Source organism: Lepidothrix coronata, unplaced genomic scaffold (genome assembly GCF_001604755.1).
Source record: "Lepidothrix coronata isolate B3197 unplaced genomic scaffold, Lepidothrix_coronata-1.0 Scaffold253, whole genome shotgun sequence".
NCBI lineage: Eukaryota > Metazoa > Chordata > Aves > Passeriformes > Pipridae > Lepidothrix > Lepidothrix coronata.
Genome location: NW_016690433.1, coordinates 869,329 through 888,298, shown reverse-complemented (window position 1 = coordinate 888,298; position 18,970 = coordinate 869,329). Strand labels below are relative to the sequence as shown.

General features: G+C 34.7%; 1 protein-coding gene across 1 annotated transcript in view; it reads left to right on the top strand.

Annotated features, from left to right (window-relative positions):
- Window positions 1–18,970, top strand: part of RYR2 (ryanodine receptor 2) — a gene marked incomplete at its 5' end in the record, with an annotated part of 247,650 nt that overhangs the window by 86,899 nt on the left and 141,781 nt on the right. The window contains 5 exons of the mRNA XM_017835267.1: window positions 798–901; window positions 5,094–5,177; window positions 6,699–6,858; window positions 16,876–17,023; window positions 18,544–18,752. Of these exons, the coding sequence (XP_017690756.1) occupies window positions 798–901; window positions 5,094–5,177; window positions 6,699–6,858; window positions 16,876–17,023; window positions 18,544–18,752 (705 nt within the window). The remainder of the gene's footprint in view (window positions 1–797; window positions 902–5,093; window positions 5,178–6,698; window positions 6,859–16,875; window positions 17,024–18,543; window positions 18,753–18,970) is intronic.

The following is an 18,970-nucleotide window of genomic DNA, read 5'->3' as shown; positions in this document are numbered from 1 at the left end:
TCAAACTAATGGTTTTTTATCAAGCACCTGCAGATTTTGTGGACTGAATTCTAGCACAAGATGCTAAGTTGACAGCAATAGTGTTTAGTTATCCCAGCCTCCTAGGTTGCCTTTCCTGATTCTGGGCAGTAATAGACTAAAACTGTGTAGAAATAGGGCAGGTTAAAAATGTTTTTGATCAAATGTTTAAGTTTATAAAATGTGGGATTTTGTAAATTATAGTCTGTATGGCTCTGCTATCACTACAGTAAAAGGAAATTCATATTCCACTCATATGTGACTGCTGAACAGTCACATTCTGCTTGTATGATACTGGACATGACTTAGAAAGAAACATTTTCTGAATTAAGAGATAGGAAATATTTATCTTTTATATCGTTATTTTCATTAAGGATTTAAGTACTATTTGTATCAACATATTTATATAAACTGGATGTAAAATTTTTCAAATATGAGTCTGAAGATGAGATGTTATTTTATGTTCAAATGTTCAAAGCATAGATTGCACTGTTCTTGAACTTTGCATATTTGCTCTGAACATCCATATAATAACATGTACAAATTAGCACTTATTTGAGATCTGCAAATCTGAAGTTTATTTCCAAATGCAAATTTTACCTTGCTTGAACAGAATGATCGCGCTCTGAGAATACAGAATACTTTCTGTTTTGAGGTGTTGTTCAGTTTGAGTAATTCTGACAGGATCAGCTTTAAGTACTTTGTGGATGGGACTGGTTTTACATTTCTTCTGGTTTTCAAGACACCTTAAGCTTATTTCTTTACTTTTTTTTTTCCAGATTAGAGATGACAACAAAAGACAACACCCATGCCTAGTGGAGTTCTCCAAATTGCCTGAGCAGGAAAGAAATTATAACTTGCAAATGTCACTTGAAACACTGAAGTAAGTTGCTAAAATTTTTGAAGTTTATAGTTAAAATTTTCTAAGATGCAGTTTCCAGAATTATAAATTGACACGTAATTAAAATTTGACATGTAATTGAGGGCAATAATATGAAAATGAGGGAGTGAGATACTTTAATGAATAATGTATTTGGCACTGAAAATGGCTTTGATAGTCTTTTTACTATCTATGAAATTTTAGAATTATTGTGGTAATGGTGGTTATGAAATGGCAGAAACTCAGACAGTTTTCAAGTAGTTTTGAGGAAAGAAACAGATTCAATCTTTGAAAAAAATCTGCTTCTTATTTGGTTTAATTCAATTTAGTTTAATTTCTTTTAATTTTCTTTATTGATAAAGCACACTTTGACACTCAGTAGATATTTTTTTGGATTTGACTGATGACGAACTTTGCTTCAGGACACTTAGCTGATAATTCTGTGTCATCTCTGCATACTGGCGCAGAACAGACAGTAGTAGGCATTCCCTCCTTTTATGGATGAACAGTTAGATATGTGAATGTCATAGAAGCTCTCCAGTTGGAATGCTAGAAAATTTCAGGGGGACGTTAAAGGGTTTGTTCAAGTAATATTGTTATCTGTCTCACAAAGATACAATTCTTCACCTCAGCTTTGTCAATCAAGCAGGTGCAAGTTCTTACTTTGCTGTGAATACATTGAAAAATCTGTAAGTGTTAAGTGATTTCTTCCATATGTAGCATTGCATGTAGCCAACCTGTTAAAATATTTCTCAAGCTGATAAATGCTCTGTGGTGTATGTGGTTCTCAAGTCACTAATTTTTGAAATCTATTCTTTTTTCTCTTATTAAAAGGTAGTTGTTTTTTCCTGCTCATAGCGTTTACAAAAATGAGTGTCTGCAGGTGATATTAATTTTCTGTGAATATTTGTCCTATATTAATTAAGTATTTACCATGTAAACTGATGGTACAATATAGTGTTTACACTCATAATATAAGGACTTTATGTCCTCATAGTAGAAAGTTAGGTAGAAAACACCTCCTACACTTGCAGATTTCTTCTCAGGTCAGCTTCTCTGCACTATTACCCGATCCACCATTTCCCCAGTAAATAAATTACTTGGTGAAAAACATATTTATGACCCTAAGTGTTAAACAGGTTCTAGAGGGATATTTTGGCATTATTTGGAGATAAAGCATTTGTAGATAAATTGAACTGGAAGCAAGAAAATAAGTTCATATTTGTCTTCAGCTAGATATAAGAATTTCAAGGAATGTTTTTGAGACTCCTGTCAGCACAGCAGTGTGCTAAGAATTCAGAATACATTCTTCCTTTCTATTTTATGAAACTACAAAAGATAATGTCATTAACTTTCCTTATAGTTGGATCTTTTCCTAGAATAATCTCTATGATATGACTCAGGCATCAGAAAAATCTTGCTCTTGTAATTAAATGCACACTTCTAATGTTTCACTACGTGTTAAACAAATTTTATGAGTCCTTACATGAGTACTGGTTCAGGACCCAGGGCTTTTCTAATCTAACCCTGGTAAAAAAATAATCATTTTATAAACATATAAACTATGGATAACTTTTATTTTAGTAATTTTATCACTTACTCTAGAAAAAGCCTTTTCATTAAATGGATAATATCCAAAATAGAAAACATTCAGTTTTTCTACGGCTTTTAAAATTTGTATGCTTACTGAGCTCAGTCTTCATTACATTCTTCTGCTAGTTCTTGTTTTCTGAAATACGCATTTCTAATTTTGTAATATCATGTTATATTTATCACGTAGACATATGTTGTTCCCTGACTAGAATAGAAGTTTCTTGCCCAGGTTATTTCTGCAAATTTGGAAAGGTGGAAAAATTAGCACACTAATCAGTTCTAGGTGATCTAAACTGTGATATCTGGAATTGTAAGCTGTCTTGACTGTTTTGTTACTGGATGCTTCTAATCTACTAGCTGTAAACCTCAGTGAGTGCAAAAAGGGGAAGAGGGAAAGAAAATATTCTTTTAAAACTTCCCCTAATAATTTTCTTCACAATTTGCATCAAAGCTGCCTATGGCATACTTGAAATACTTGCAAGACATTGAGAATTACTCTGACTGTAATTGTGTTTTCTTTGTTGGTTTGTTGCCAACTTTGCTGCCAGCTTTGCTGCCAGCTTTACTAGATGAGAGAGTCAGAAACCAAGGAAGTTCTGAGTCATATTATCCGATATGACAGTTCTTTTCAATATATTTGGATCTGTGTTTATTTTTCAATATGATTGAATATTTTATGAACTATAAAAATGATACACTGTAGGAAATGTCAAGATTCAGGAAAGAGTTGCCTCTGAAAATGTCATGGGGTTTAAAATATGCTTGCTCATACTGTTTCTGCACATTCTTCTATATATTTTGTAGTTTGGTCTTGTACATTTTTTTGTTTTTATGGCTCATTATTTTGTGACTGACTTTCTCATGTCTGTTTACTCAGTTTTATGTGAAAATTGCATGTATCAGTGTGATGATGAGAGCAGCATTCAGACACTTTTAGTTTTCTTGTTTAGGTTTGAAGTGCTTTATTGGTCTTTCAGGATCTGTCAGTATGGTATGTCCTTTTATCCTCCTGTGCCACTCTGATATGCATTTGTTTTATTTGGGTAGAGATAATGTAGTGTCCAAATTCGTGGCTTACATTACAAGAAAATTAGGCTTACCAGAGGTTAGCTCCTCTATACTGCATTCCACTGTTAGATATGTTTCTCTTATTTATGCTGGTGATAGCTGCATACAAATCATATACTATTTATACCAGTTGAAATTTAGCTGCATGGTGTGCAGATGGTGTGTTTTGCCAGAGGTAGCCACTGCATATTGATTTCCTCATTTCTGATTTTACTGTCTAATTTTAAATCAGGTTCACAATTCATAACACTAGGATTTACTTCATGTAGCTAGCACTAAAAATATGCTGTAAGAATCTCCTTGAAACACGCAATTCATCTGCCAAGAGAAATAATGTTAGAGTGATATTTATGCTCTTTTTTTCTCCAGTCAGTTCAAGAGCAGTAAATATGGTTAAAGCAAGACTAGAAATTACTGTTTTAGCTAGTGATGAGAACAAATACAAGCCTTGTTTTCCACCTTTCTTACACTTTGAGGAAATTGGAAATTAAGTCCAAGGTGTTGAAATTTGCAATTTCTTCTGTGTAATCAGTTTCAACCTTCAGATTTTGAGAAAATTCTCATCTGACTCGAAAGTGGTCTCTGACTTTTGTCTAGGATTTCTTTTCATTTCAATGTCAATATTTTAGTAACACAGCTGGCTAAAGAAACTAAGACTTTATAACCCAGTATTGAACATAATGCAGGATCAAATAACTGATGATATACAGATCAAATTCTGAAGACAAATGAGACTTAAAATTTATACTGCTGGAGAGTGTGACTGTAAGGAAAGGAAGAAGTCTGAAGTAATCAGAAACCCAATTAATACTGTCAACCCTGTTCAAAAGTTATGTAGAGGGTGTTGGTTTTCTGAAATGAACTGCATCTGGCAGAGTCAGGCCAGGGTGGACTTCCTGGCTCAGTGGCTCTATGGCATAAGCCTTGTGGTACATGACACACTGTGTCCAGCTGGAATAAGATGCCAGTTTGGGGCTAATGCTTATCATGCATTCTGCTGTCAGTCTTCTCTTCAGTAGTGTATCCTAAAAAAATCCAGATCCAACTAAAATCTCTGAATAATAGCCTCTCTTGGTAAAGAAAGCACATTCTAAGAATAACAAATGACATTTTCTGCCTTTTCTCTTTTCATCAGCTGTGATGTAAATAACATAACATAAAAAGATTTGGATATGAAGTGGTATGAATGAGTATGTAAGCAGTAGGAATAAGTATATAAAGCAGAAATAATATTTCAAGGGCAGGGAATCTTTGAACTGATGCCTCATATAGATGAAGTAGACTGTATGACAGTTCCATTTTAAAGTAGCCTACTCATATTTTTATTCAAATTTTTTAGGAATGTCTTGTGGTGTTTACTTAACACTATCAGAAAGCTTATTACATATACAAAAAGACTGGCATTGATCTTTCCATATTGTATTGTAGTAATTTCTATTGGTCTCCTTTGTGGTATAGTGCCATTTAAATTCACAGCAGAAACTCTAAATATATAAACATTGGCACTAATTTTTCTCTGATTTCTGTGTCCTAGAACCCTGCTGGCATTAGGCTGCCATGTTGGAATTGCTGATGAACATGCTGAAGAAAAAGTGAAAAAAATGAAACTTCCAAAGAAGTAAGTTGAAATTCAAATGCATCTTTTTGTTAGGCAGTGTGAGTTAAGCGAACACACATTTAACAATTTGATATTTATAATACTAGTTTTATCTTGGGCATACATTTTTGTGTATGAATTTTCTGAAATTTTCACACACCTTCATCCACAGCTTTTCTTTTAGATATTTGTGACCTGATGTGTAGACAAATTTTAATTTTTTTGTGATTCACTGAAATGTCTGACATTCATTGTTACATATTTATTTTATATACGGAGTGTACCACAGAGAATTTGTAAAGAATTTTTACAGCAAATTTGTCAATATATTTAACTGTGCTGAAAATATTTGAATGTAACCCATTTAAAGTCCTTGAATGGCCATGACTTGAAGTGGAGAGAACTCATACAACTACCTGACTCTTTTTCCCAAGCAATCAACTGGCAACAGCATTGGTAAGACTGGGCTCAGGCTGGTATGGTATAGAGGTCTCAACTACCACAGATCTAAAAGCAGCTCTCATGGCTCAGCCATGGGCCTCTTCCTTAGCACCAGTGCACACACCCCCCCAGGTTGGGAATGAGGAATTTGGGAACTTGAACACAGTTGAAATAATGGAACTGTACTTGTATATGCATATGATCTGTGTCCTCCCCCCACCAGTGCCTGGACACAAGTGTTACCCAGTACAGTGCCTGTCTGTCTTCCCCAAACACTTTTCTCTTCCTGCTCCTCTTCCCCTGTGTGTTCCTTCATCTGAGCTAAGGGAGGTCACTTCCACCACCACGGTGGTTCTGCATAGTGTCATAGGTTTTTGTTGCAAAGTTATTAAGTCCTGTTGTGCTGCATCTGTCACCATATCCTTTATGTCCTTTATTGAAGAAGATTTGGTCATAAGTAAAGTAGGAGATTTCTGTAACTAATTGGCTGAGAACAAGTTCATAAAAGTAGCATCCCTAGGAGCGCTGAAAAAAGTGAGAAAGGGCGTTTCTTTTCTTAACTCATGCTTTAAACATGTGTTCTTATGGTTTGAATGATAGTTAAGGTATGAAGTATTTATAAAGACATACTTTTATTGGATGGACTTCATACGTGATCCTTAATAAGCCATTTGACCTGCTCTGTCTCTCACATCCCTATGTGTAATAGGAAAAATATATTTTCTTGCTTCAGTAGGAAATAGATAACAGAGGTAACAACAATAGTGTTAATATAAGTGTTAATACTCAGAGGTAACAACAATAGTGTTAATATAAGCATTTGATAAGCAACATCTTAATCTACTATTTTGAATATGTGGAAGTACTAAAACACTTTGAAAACATTTTTAGTTCAGACCATTTTGGGTAGCTTTCATTACCAGTTACTTCATCCCATCAAGATGCACGTCAGTGAATTATTATTCTTTATTTTCAAAGATGTGTATCATATTTATGTAGATATGTTGTGTAGATGTTACAGATGTTAGATTTATTTCCTTTGTGGTTTCTTTTTTTTTTTCTTACTGAAAAGTAACTGCAAGTTCTGTTCTTTTTCAACAGCTATCAGTTGTTAAGTGGATATAAGCCGGCACCTATGGATTTGAGTTTTATCAAACTGACCCCCTCTCAAGAAGCTATGGTGGATAAACTAGCAGAGAATGCTCACAATGTGTGGGCAAGGGACCGTATAAGGCAGGGGTGGACATATGGTATCCAGCAGGTAAGTGCTGACTTCGGACACTTGAAAAAGCACTTATCTATTGACATATTTCACAGTAAAATGGAAATAATGGGGATACACAATCAGGAAGAAACAGCTAATGAATGTATGTCAGTCAAAGAAAACACAAATACATACTTGAAGAAATACTGCTAAATCTTCTAGCAATATGAGACTCTTTTAAAAGCAGTATTAAAAAAACTTGGTGGTATGTTCTTGTATGCTATCTAGATTTCGGAGTGAGAAAATTGCATGCAGGAAGCTAATGTGCTCTAGTGTATTAGGAAATGTAAACATTGACTTTCACTAGGGTAATCATTTAAAGGTTTGCAGTCCTTGGAATTGAATAATTTTGTTTATCCAGGAAAATCAGCATGTAAACTTCTAGTAATTTTGCTAATATTTTTGGCAGAGGTCGTGTTTAACTGAGAATAGTTAAGTGAGTCTCAAAGTTTCAGTCCTACTTTAGTTGTTTTGTTTCAGTGAATAGAAATATTATGCGGTAGGTATCACAATGTGTTACAATGGAGGGGTGTAAGAATGAAGCGTGGATAGATTTTTAAAAGTAAAACTCAGGTTCTTTGGTTTCTTTAAAAAAAAACCAAAAAAAATCAATTTGATATACAATGAACCTAATTTAGCATTTTTCAAGGCAGTTACTACATCAGTTTTCCCTTAAGAGTCTTATTTCCTATTCTTTTTGTGACTGTGAATTTTATATACCGAAAAATTTCTTCACTTCCATTAATAAATGTGTGGTAGCATATCACAGTGAAAATTTAGGCAAATTCATGGCTTGGGGAAAAAAAAGACTTTTCATGGTTTTGCACTGAGCATAAAAGCTCACTATTTTTGCAAAAATGACAAGCAGTTGTTTTGTAGGTACATACCCTTTTCTGTCTACAAACAGTGGTTTTGTTTTTGGCAAAAATTTGAGTTATACATTTCAGTGCCGCTCATGTCGTATTTTGTTTTTCTACAGGACCAAAACTAGTTCTATTTGCAAAGCTTTTGTATAAAAAAAAAAATTAATCTGGTTTTATATATATTAAGATAGAAAATTAATTTCACTTCACCATGTACTGACAAAGTACATTTATGTGACAAAATAGATACTGCTTATATGCATTTCAACATCATCCTCTATAGTATCTTACTATAAAGCTGTCATTGTGTTACTTTATAAACTATTTAGGAAATATATGTTCTGTACTTGGATCTAGGCAGACAGTGAGCCAAGTCTTGTGTTTGGAGACTGAAATATATGTAATATTCCTGCTGGTTAAACACTGAAGATAATTCAGTGTTGGTGCAAACCCCTGCTTAACACAGGATTAAATTTTCCCATAATGCTGCATCTTTTTAAGTAAGAGAAGGTGGCCCTTTGAAGTGCTGTTAACATTTCTGATAGAATATGAATCATAAGGGTTGGAAGTGATAATTTTCTGTTGTCAGGTAGGGGGAGCAGATTAATTCATTTTGAACTCACTGTTTCAATCCTGTGTTTATGGAGGCAGTGCACAATTCATTTCTAGAGTGAAAAACTGTATGCTCAAAAGAAATATTTCTGATATATTAAACAATGCACTCAATAATTTACACTATGCCTCCCATATTTTTTATTCTTCCAGAAGCCAATAATTTTCAATACATGGCCTTGCCAATCGGGAGATTTGAAATAAATGGAAGTTGGGAAATAGTTACAGCTTTGATAGAAACTTGACATAGCCCCAAATTAAAATTAGTTTTGCACCAAAATTAATTGGTTAAGATGAAGCTAAGAAGTTTCTGGAATCAAATGCATCTCTTAGCTAATTACATTTCTAACTAGCACTGGGAAAATTTAATCCCATGACTCATGTGTAGTGAATAAAGTTTCTTGAGGACAATCTAACCTACCCTGTGTATCTGTGTATCTTTGAAAAAAAAAACAAAAATAATTTTGCCACATTTATGGGAGTGAATTTGCAGCTAAATTATGTGTTTTCTGAATTAGCAAGATATTAAGTAGGAAAGGCAGTTAAGTAATGATGTCAAAGACTTTTCCGAGTTTTACTGGATTGGGAATGATAAGTAAAAAATGGACTGAGAGTGGGTGGCAATGAAAAAGTTTTCCTTTACATCTACATGACGTGTTTATTATACACTGTCTTTATATATGTTTTGGTGTGCCTTTTGATGTAGAAGGCCCTGCATTTGAAGAGGTGTGATGTGATAGTCATAAATCATTAGTCTTATTATGGTTGCCAAAAGGCAGTGGAGTTGCTCCAGACCACAAACTTGGTTAAATAGAACCCAACAAAACCCCCAAAAAACCATTGATGAGACAAATCTAGTATGGGATATAACCTAAAATTAAACACTTCAGCGTAATGTCGGAAGAATGATGAAGTCTGTCTTATGTTTCTCAGCACTGTGCCTTGGGAAAGAGACTCAACTTACCGCTGAATCTAAAATGTGGCCCTGTGAAGTGGCAATTTTGAGGCTCACAGGGAAGGAAAAAGGAGGACTCTGTGATCTACTCACTGAACAGCTCTCTGTATTTTATCTAGTGACTCTTAAAATACTGTCCTGAGGGGCAGCCTTGAAACTCTAGCCTTGCCTAGACTCTCTTCCTAATTAATGCCCTTGTTGCTAGATGACAAAGTTCAACGTGAAAATTAAATCTGTGCTCACTTACTACAACTTATAGTCTAGTGTGAGAAAACTCATGGAAAATAGAGGTATAGTTTCAAACCCCTTAGTCTTGTAATTACTGAATGGTGCATTACCTATTTTTCAAGAGTTTTTTAAAAATTGATCCCATATCCTCAGAAGTATCTGACTGGACAAATAGGAGTTAGGTATCTAAATCCATTTTGGTGGCCAAGGACAAGCTGTTTTATAAAAAGATTATTGGAATGGGATTCCCTACTTAAATTTTTGGAAATTTTTTAAGCAGTCAATGTGAATCAAGCCCTGATTTTGACTACCAGGTCAAAGGCTCTGAAAGAGCCTTAGACAAATGCTTCTGCTCTAAATCTTGATTGGACTTAGGTATATATGATAAATATTGTACCGTTCTTCCTTACAAAGACAAAGACTGTTATGGGCATGCAGAGAAGAGCCTGGAGTATTTAAAAGTTAAAAGCTTAAGTGCCTATGAAGCTGATCACATTGGGAATTGGAAAGCCATTTAGTTGGGATTTTGCAGTATTGAGTGCTTATGCTTTAAACATCCAAGTATTTTTTTGTGTCTGATTCATCCAAACTGACTGAAAACTTTTGTGTGCTGGGTGGGGAACTGTAGCGGTGCAGTGAACAGCGTCATAGTTAGGCTTTCAATAGAGTATGATTGTTGGAGGTGAACAAGAGCTCAGAAATATTTGTGGCCCTCAGGAAGATCTGCAAGATCAACAGTGTACTTTGCTCCCTTATTCTTGGCAGAAAAATTACATTAGTCTCATGTATGATTAAACAGGTAGATGATGGCCTTGAAAGCTTTGCCACCAATAGTGTGTCCTGCAGAAGCTGCCATTCTTGAGTGCCAATGTTGATTTCATCTTAATGCCATAATTTTCTCTTCTCAAATAATTATCTTCTCTAGAAAAGACAGACAGCTGAGTTCTAGGAGTGCTTACAATGTGCAGATAGCAAATACCATTTATTAAAATTTGTAAGAAGAGAGCAGAATACTGAGACTCTCCTTTCTGGGTGCAGTGCAGAGATGTTTCTCATTTAGCTGACATACATATCACATGGCAATCTGGTAGCTGTTGTCCATGCTGCTATGTGCTTCTGCTTGGCTCCAGTGGGTTTATTTCATGGGCTACATTTTTTTATCCCATCATATTACTGTGACATGTTACAGTACTGGAATAAAGTGACATGATGTTATGCTGTATAATACTATAACAGATCTTGCAGAGCTATGAAATAGTTTCCTAAGGGAAAGAAACTTACAGATGTTTGAAAGTAGATGAACTAATCACTGGGAAATATGTTGTGAACAGCAATCCTGCTGTGGCTGTAGGGTGAATTAGATAATCTAGTAGGTCTGTTCTGTGTGAGTGCCTCATCATTTTGGAATTACATAAAATGAAAAAATTAAAGGGGTACTGTCAAGTAGTCCATGTATAAACCATTTCTTTCCTTTAAACAGTATTGGAGAAAATACCTTCCTACTTCCAGATTTTTTTTCTTCTTCTAAATTCGCCACTGCTTGTCAGGATTTTTTCTTAAGAAGACATAAGAGCTGCTCTTTGTGCATGACTATATACAGTGTTTTTGTTCTGCTGCTGCAGAGCCAGCCAGCCAGCCAGGAGAGGGAGCACAAGTTAGCTAATAAATCCTGTTCCCAGAACTGTCCTGACAGCTGTGATGACAATGATCACTAACAAGTAAGTATTTTTTAGTAGTACAGACTTGCAGTAAATTATTGCTCCATGAAAGGAGCAAAAGGAACAAAACAGGTAGGAAAAATACATAGTTCTGCTTAAAAGAACATCTTAAACAGCAAGGGTAAGTGGAAAAACGAGTCCCTTTAAGGGAAAACATGATTACCTGCAAGTTAGTGGTCTTGGAACTGGGGAAATGGTAGATGACCAAGGACATATACAGAAGCAAGATCCAGGCAAAGGAGCAATATAACCTTGGTGTAAGTGAATTAAAATAATTGCATTTGTGCTATGGGAGGGGGCTTTTTTTCTTTAAACGTGCCGTGGATTTTGACATTAAGTCCTATCATGATTACCTGTGTGTTTTGTTTGATTACTTTTAAGGAATTTTTCATAACAAGATGATGGAAAAATAGCATGGAAGTGTAAAAGGATGTATTTATGACTAAATCTTCACAAATCTTCACAAATATTTTCCATCAATGGAAAATATTCAGAACTCACATAAGTTTATCCATGCACTTACAGTATTTGTTAATGTTCATAAAATTGTAGTGTTATATATACAGGAGAATCCCAACTTCCATATAAATAAGGAAAAGACAAAAGGGGAGAGAAAAGAGTCAAATTTAGAGACCAGAAAGCAAATGAAAGTAATTTCAAGTACATTATCTACACCCTCCCTCCTCCTGAATACATGATTTCTAGGTCTCCACACTGTGGGGATCATAGCCAAAGATTCTTTCAAATTTTGCTTATATGCATTGTCATGCATCCAGTTAGCTTAGTCAAAAGTTATCTTGCTTTTTCTTCATGTTGCATTGTGTTGTGGCTGAAGAAGCTAACATTCCATCCTGCTTATCATCTTTCCAGTCAACTACCGGCTTCTCAAGGCTGCTCTGTTTATGGGGACGGTTAATTAGCTTCTGCTCTCACGGGAACGGCCTTATGTCATCCAATACCTTATATTCATCAAATTCCAGGGGCCCAGCGGGCCTGCTGCCTCCCCCCACAGGCTGTAATGCAAGAGGGGCATTGTTCTGGAAATTCAGGCTGAGGAAATACGGATATGTGGGCAAAATCACAAGTTGTTTCTTTTTTTTAATTAAATATATATAAACCCAGCATCTTGTCCTTGTAAAATCTATTTATGTTACCTAAATTTCACATTTTACATTATTTATACTGGTATATTAGTTCCTTGTATTTATAGTCAGGGCATATTTTGCCAGGCATTCCATATGGGTATGGTCCTCAATGAAGATGGTAGAAGCTGTACACATATTACTAAGTATGCACATACTTCTAAGGTCAGAACTCAGCTGTTAGTGCTCCAGATGTCAAATACAACTTCTGCTTTGGTTGGGTAGAGTATTTGTTAACCTTGCTAAGAATATAGCTTCATGAGGACTTTATTGTGCTTTATGGTTCTAGTGCTTTGGACTTTGTGAATTACTTACCCAGTAAATACCAATTTAGAATTGTATTTTTCATTTTCCCCTCTAAAATGATTTTTAATTTTTATGGTTTCTGGTTAAACATGAGCTGCCATGATAAATGCAAAAAAGCTAGACCTCTGGATAACAAGGCATGAATGGCAGGGGGTATGTAAATGATCCTGTTCACAGTGTACATGCTGCACACTCACATGGTGGCTCACTGGCTTTCTGACAGCATTTGTTGTGCCAATTGTTCAGAAATCCTTGTGGTAGTGCAAGATGTGGATCTCGCATGTCTGTGGAGATATGACAGCAAGCAGAATCAATTCACGGCTGTGGAATGAGTGTTTTCTAATGGTGCAAAAGAAGCTAAGAAAACAACAGCGCATCTGTCTCACTGGATATGTGCTAAAATACGTGCTTTGTGCCTTGGTTATGAGAACAAAATCATTTAATTACCCTACAGAATATGTATTCGTACACTTCTAATACTTCAAATTGCAAAATGTATGGTCCCATTACATTATTATCATATTTTTCCTGCACTTGTCCTAGTATATGTTTTCTTATCTTTCTTTTTGAATGGAACTTATTTACATATGTTTCTGGTGTCTTTTGTATTCTCTTTAGTTTAGTGATTTGTGTTGTTCCTGAACTTCTCAGAGCTTTAGGAAGGTCCAGGTGTTCACAGGTTTGCGGTATCACATTTATAGCTCTGAAAACTACATTATTCTTTTCGGATGTCTTTTAGAGGTTTATATGAGGCTTTGGTTTTTGTCACTGAATTACTTCTGAAGCGTACAACCTTATTACACACACTGCATCTGTTAATAGGCTCTTCTCTTAAAGCTGCTCGTAGAATTTCACTATGGTTTTCTACGATGCTGTAGATGGTATGGCCATTCCTCGTTTTACTCTTGCTGTTAAGTGATATCTGTCTATGCAAGTTCCAAGACCAGTTGTTAGTTCCAGTGCACTGGACCAGTTACCTACATGTCACATACTCACTGAATGAATAAATGCAGTTTGTATCTCTTGGCTCCCTTTGTGTTTCCTTGGAATTATTTTGCATCAGTGTTCTTTACCTGTCATGGAAGTTTTAAAAGACATAGTGATATTTTTTGGGGTGTGTGTTTAGGTATTTTTTTCTGTATTTCTTTTCTATTACTTTGAAGAGCTATATTCAGGTAGTGCCAATTGTTGACCAATTATTGGCTATTTAAAATCTTTAAAAATGTATACAAATAAATGTATATGTTATTTGTAATAGTTATTTGTCTGTCACTTGCTGTATATAGCAGAATCTGTAGTGTACACTGTATAAAGTAATACTGATTTTTCCTGGTCAGCGCTACATCATTTAACATTATTTGTTCCTTCCACTTACAGTCAGGGCACATTCTGCCAGGCATTCCAGCTTTTCATGGTTGCAATGCTTTCTTTTACCTAAGTAAAGTAAATTAAATTCTAAATTATTAATGGATGTTTGTAACATCAAATGAAGACAAAGCTGTGTAATAAAATGGATAGGCTTTTTTCCTTTTTTTTTTCCTGTGATATGGGAGGATATGAATTCAAAACAAAAGAATTACATGAATGTCATGTGTGTGACCCAGATCAAACCATTTGTCTGTGAACAAGTAGTTGCCAGACAAACTCTATACAAAACAGTCTTCTGATGAAGCATTAGACTGTCAAATCTGGAAAATACTGACAAAAAATTAAAAGCTTATGCTGAGTTTTTCTTCTTTTAACAGTCTGCAATAACTTCTCTGTATTTAATAGGAAGAATTCAGTCTATATACCAATTGGAAGCATACTCAATAAAAATTAGCACTCTTAGCTAATCAGTTTTCTTGTTGACTTGATTGTGAGTGTGCAAAGCTCAATCACCGTACAGGATCATTCTCTTGATTAGCTACACTTAAACCACAGAGATGTAGAAGGTCATTAGTACAAAAATTTATGATGAGTATAACAATAACAGTTCTTAATTCATCAATAAGTAACACAGTCAAAATTTAGATGGACATGTAATAGAGAAAAGAAGAACAAAATTATGAAAAGAAAAATCCCTTCTCACAGTCAAATGTAAAGAAGCAACCACAGTCTTGAATGGGTGACAAAGGTCACAATATTAAATAAAATTAAACCCAAGGGGGAAAAATTCTGTAGAATCAATTTGGTTTAATACATAAGATTTCTTTATTCCTTTTGGCTTTTTTTTCACCTCACTCTCATTTTTGTGCTTAGGCATTTTTAAAAGCACTTATACTATATTTCATTATGATACATTGTTATCAGCTGATTGCTGTATGTTAATGTGTGTTAGAAGTTGCTATGGCAACTACCAATGCATTAGTGTAACTGTATATTATGGGTAAGAAATTACAGAACTTTTGTTCCAAACTTCCATTTTATATTTTTAAAGACAGTAAAAGTTGGTAATATCTTTGGGACAGATAGTGTTTCAGAGGAAATGAGTTCTCTTTTTATGTCCTTTCCAAGACAAATAATTAAACCATAGTGTTTAATCTCAGATGCTACTATGAATATTCTTATATCAAATAATAATTCCTTAAAAAATTTAATTCAACATTTGCTTCATTCTGGATGCAACCCTTACCTGCATCTACCAAATTAAATACTGGAAAAAGTTATGAGTATGAACTTAAGTGTTTGGAATGAGTATGAAAAGTAGATCCCTCCAATGGTCTTGGTGTTTGCTTTGTCACTCTCCTTTCCACTGAATATAACTAGAGCTGATATGTTCTTGATTTGTGTCCCCAGCAATGCATTATCTTTTTGTTAGCCTTTTTAGGATATAGGTAATGCTTGTCCCTTCATATTTCTTCTCCTAGAGGGATCACTTGTAGGACCAGATTTCATCAAGCACTGGTTTATGACTGCTCTTTTAATAGTTGGTTACCATAACAAGACAAAAGGCAGATAGCCTTGCATCTAAGCATTTAGAGATGCCTGCAAATGTTTGCCAAAATGGATGTGCCGTTCCTTTTCTGCCTGCAAAGAGAGAATGAAAACTACATATATTCCTAAAACTAGAACTGTAATGCTATAAAAGAAGAAAGATACTTTCATTGTAGGTGCTGTTTTCTAAAATAATAGGCACTATATTTGCACTTCTTATTAAATCTTACCAATCATAAAAGCCTCTCAGTATTATTGGTATTGTACTCAAGACAACAAACAGCAATATTTTTTTGTATGTCTGGCCTGTAATTTTTTTTATAGTAAGATGTTAGGAAGAACATGGAGAGTTCTTAGCATGGTTTCTCTGACTGCCAAAAAAGTCTGATAGGATGTGAGAAGAAAATATAGACAAGAAAACAGTTCTATTAGTCACTAAAAATTATGTTTCTCATATAAATATTTCAGTTAAATACTGCTTTCAAATGAGATAATTTTTGCAGTAGAGAAAAACTTTATCAATATTGTGTCAATAAACCTAAAATACGAAGATTAAACCTTACCAATACATTCATTTTAGGTGCAGGAGAGTTTAGTTTAATTATCTATTACAAAAATTCTACACATGAAGCACATCAACCATATTCTTGCAAGACCCTTTATTTTGGAAAAATACGTGTTTTAAGCATTTGACATAGTAAGACAGATTTTTTTATCTGTTTTATTATTTATTAGCGTTGCATGTATTTATTATTTTTTATTAGTAGTATTTTTTCCTTTTGTTGTAATCATGTTTATTAATTGGGCATTTTATGTATCTTGCTAAGTGCTATAATAATTAAAAAACCCTCAAACCTGTATATTTGAGGTACAGAAATATCTCTGAATTTTAGTTATGTACTAGCTTATTGTTATGGTATCTGCTTCATAAACAGCGTTTGAAATATAATCCTTTGACTCTTCTGTCAACCTTTTCACATCTATCCTTGTTTTTTTGGTTTATGTTGTTACTTTATTAAATAAATTTGATAGAAAATAGCAGCAGGTGTAAGCCACACAGTTTTGTTTATTTGTGTGTTACTTTCTTTTTTAGTGAATTTAGTGGGTTTTACTACTTTCTAGACTATTTGGCTTCTTTGAATCCTTGCTATACTTGCAGTTCCATGTTTCAGTTGGTATAAATAGTAATTTTTATACTGCTATACTAGCATAATCTTGTCTTTAAGACAAAAATGCAATTTCTGAAACTGAATTGATTTTCATACTGTATGCAGGATGTGAAGAATAGAAGAAACCCTCGCCTTGTACCATATGCTCTTTTGGATGATCGAACAAAGAAGTCAAACAAAGACAGTCTTCGGGAAGCAGTCCGCACCCTTCTAGGTTATGGTTACAATCTGGAAGCTCCTGATCAAGACCATGGTAATTAATTTTGGGTTTTTTTTCTTCTCAAAACCAAAAAGGATTAGAATATTTCACTCTACTACTGAATTTGTTGGTTCAATAAAACATTTTGAACAGGTGTCTCCAAATCTAAAAGGTGCTTTTCTTCATTTTCTGTTGTTTGTATTTCCCTTAGATTTTAATTTCCTTGGGAATAAACTGCTGGAAAATACTATTTTTTCCTTACAATGCAGAGGTCATTGATCTGGTTCTTTGAATGGAGTTACTAATTAAATGTGAAGAACGCAAGTGCAATACTTGAATCTGAAAGATGTGATCAATGCTGTTGCAAAATTGCCAGAGGAAAGGAACTGCAGAACAGTGTCCCAGTAACTGATCTTTCTTGAGCAAAGACTGGAACTGCATTCATCAGAAGATTTTTATACTCATTTTGAGCAGTTAGATTTTGCAGTTTATAAGTCTCTCAAGTTTTTGAGATGCATAAAACGTGATAGGGATCTTCTTTCATCAGCAAAAATCCATACAGTTATTAAAGGATTTAGAGCCCTCTAGTGGTGTTCTGCATCTCCAATCATTAATTTTTATTTAAACTTAATTTTACAAAGCTCTCTAGTGTCAGGTTTTATGCTTTATTATTATTCCTTGCTGGTTTCCCACAACAGCTGTATTTTTGGGATTGCTTAGAATCTGGAAAGCATTATGTTACTTAGAATTTAAAAAGAAAACAAATTCTCAGTTATCATGCTTTGTGGTGCTACATCTGTATAGTTGAGGTACTGAGGGTCTTCAAAAATGTTTTTAATTTTGTCAACTATCAAAGAGAAAATTTTATGGATAAAGAGTTATGTGGCAGAGAGTTCAGAGTTGCTTACAGGAAACAATGAGCCTCACCCAGGTCAGGCATAGTGGCATCAGAAGTGATAATAAATTCTGAGGGATATGATTTTATAGGCTATTCTAGACGATATAGGAAATGTGGACCTTGATGTGGCTGAGAAAACAGAAGAGAAAGCAAGAGGTTCTTAGCATGGTCTAATAAAAAGGTGCAGGTAGGTGCAGACACATTTGGCCTTAAAACAAATTCAAGAAAAAGAGGAGTTATGGTGATTAGACTGGAATGCTGACCTTTCAGAGGTCGCACAGGATTTAATACATTGCAAATTTGTGGAAAGAGATCCTTGCCTTTCGCATTCTTTTTCCTAATCTGAGAAAAAGAATCAGAGTAATTCCTGAGTCATGTGATTTGTAGCTGCACTCAGATTTCTAAGTTCTCTTTCCCTCCCTACCCCCCCCCCGTGAATTTACAAGTGTAGGGTTATTTTAGAGAAGTACTTAAGCATGCTGATTCCCCAGAATGGGAAAGGAGATTTTCTCCATATGGCTGTTCTGCAAGCACATTCTTCTTTACATGCCTATGCTTAAAGGTGTTCCTTTACCTTTTCCTTTCACTGTCTTAATTTTTGTCAGTAGTTTAACACAGTACTTTCTGTATTGGTTGGGGGTTTTTTTCCTTATTTTTATCTTTTTAAACCTTACAGCAGTGAGACTGGACATGTGCAGTGGCATAATGGAAAAGTTCAGGATCTTCCGCACAGAAAAGACTTACGCAGTGAAGGCTGGGAAGTGGTACTTTGAGTTTGAGGCGGTTACTGCAGGAGACATGAGAGTTGGCTGGACCAGGCCAGGTTGTCTGCCAGATCAGGAGCTTGGCTCAGATGAAGAAGCTTTTGTTTTTGATGGCTTTAAGGTTTGTATGTGTTTATCTGCAATAATAAGTGATTGCAAAACTTTTAATTTTTGCGTCTAATTCCATGTATCATTGCCTCAACTTAATTGCCTTCTCATCTTTCATTGGTGTTTTATGAAATTATTTCTCTCTGTCTTTGAGGGCCTAGATGGAATAAGGAGGATCAGTGTCACCTGAAAAATTAATTAACAGGATTTGACATTTCTATAATTTTTTTT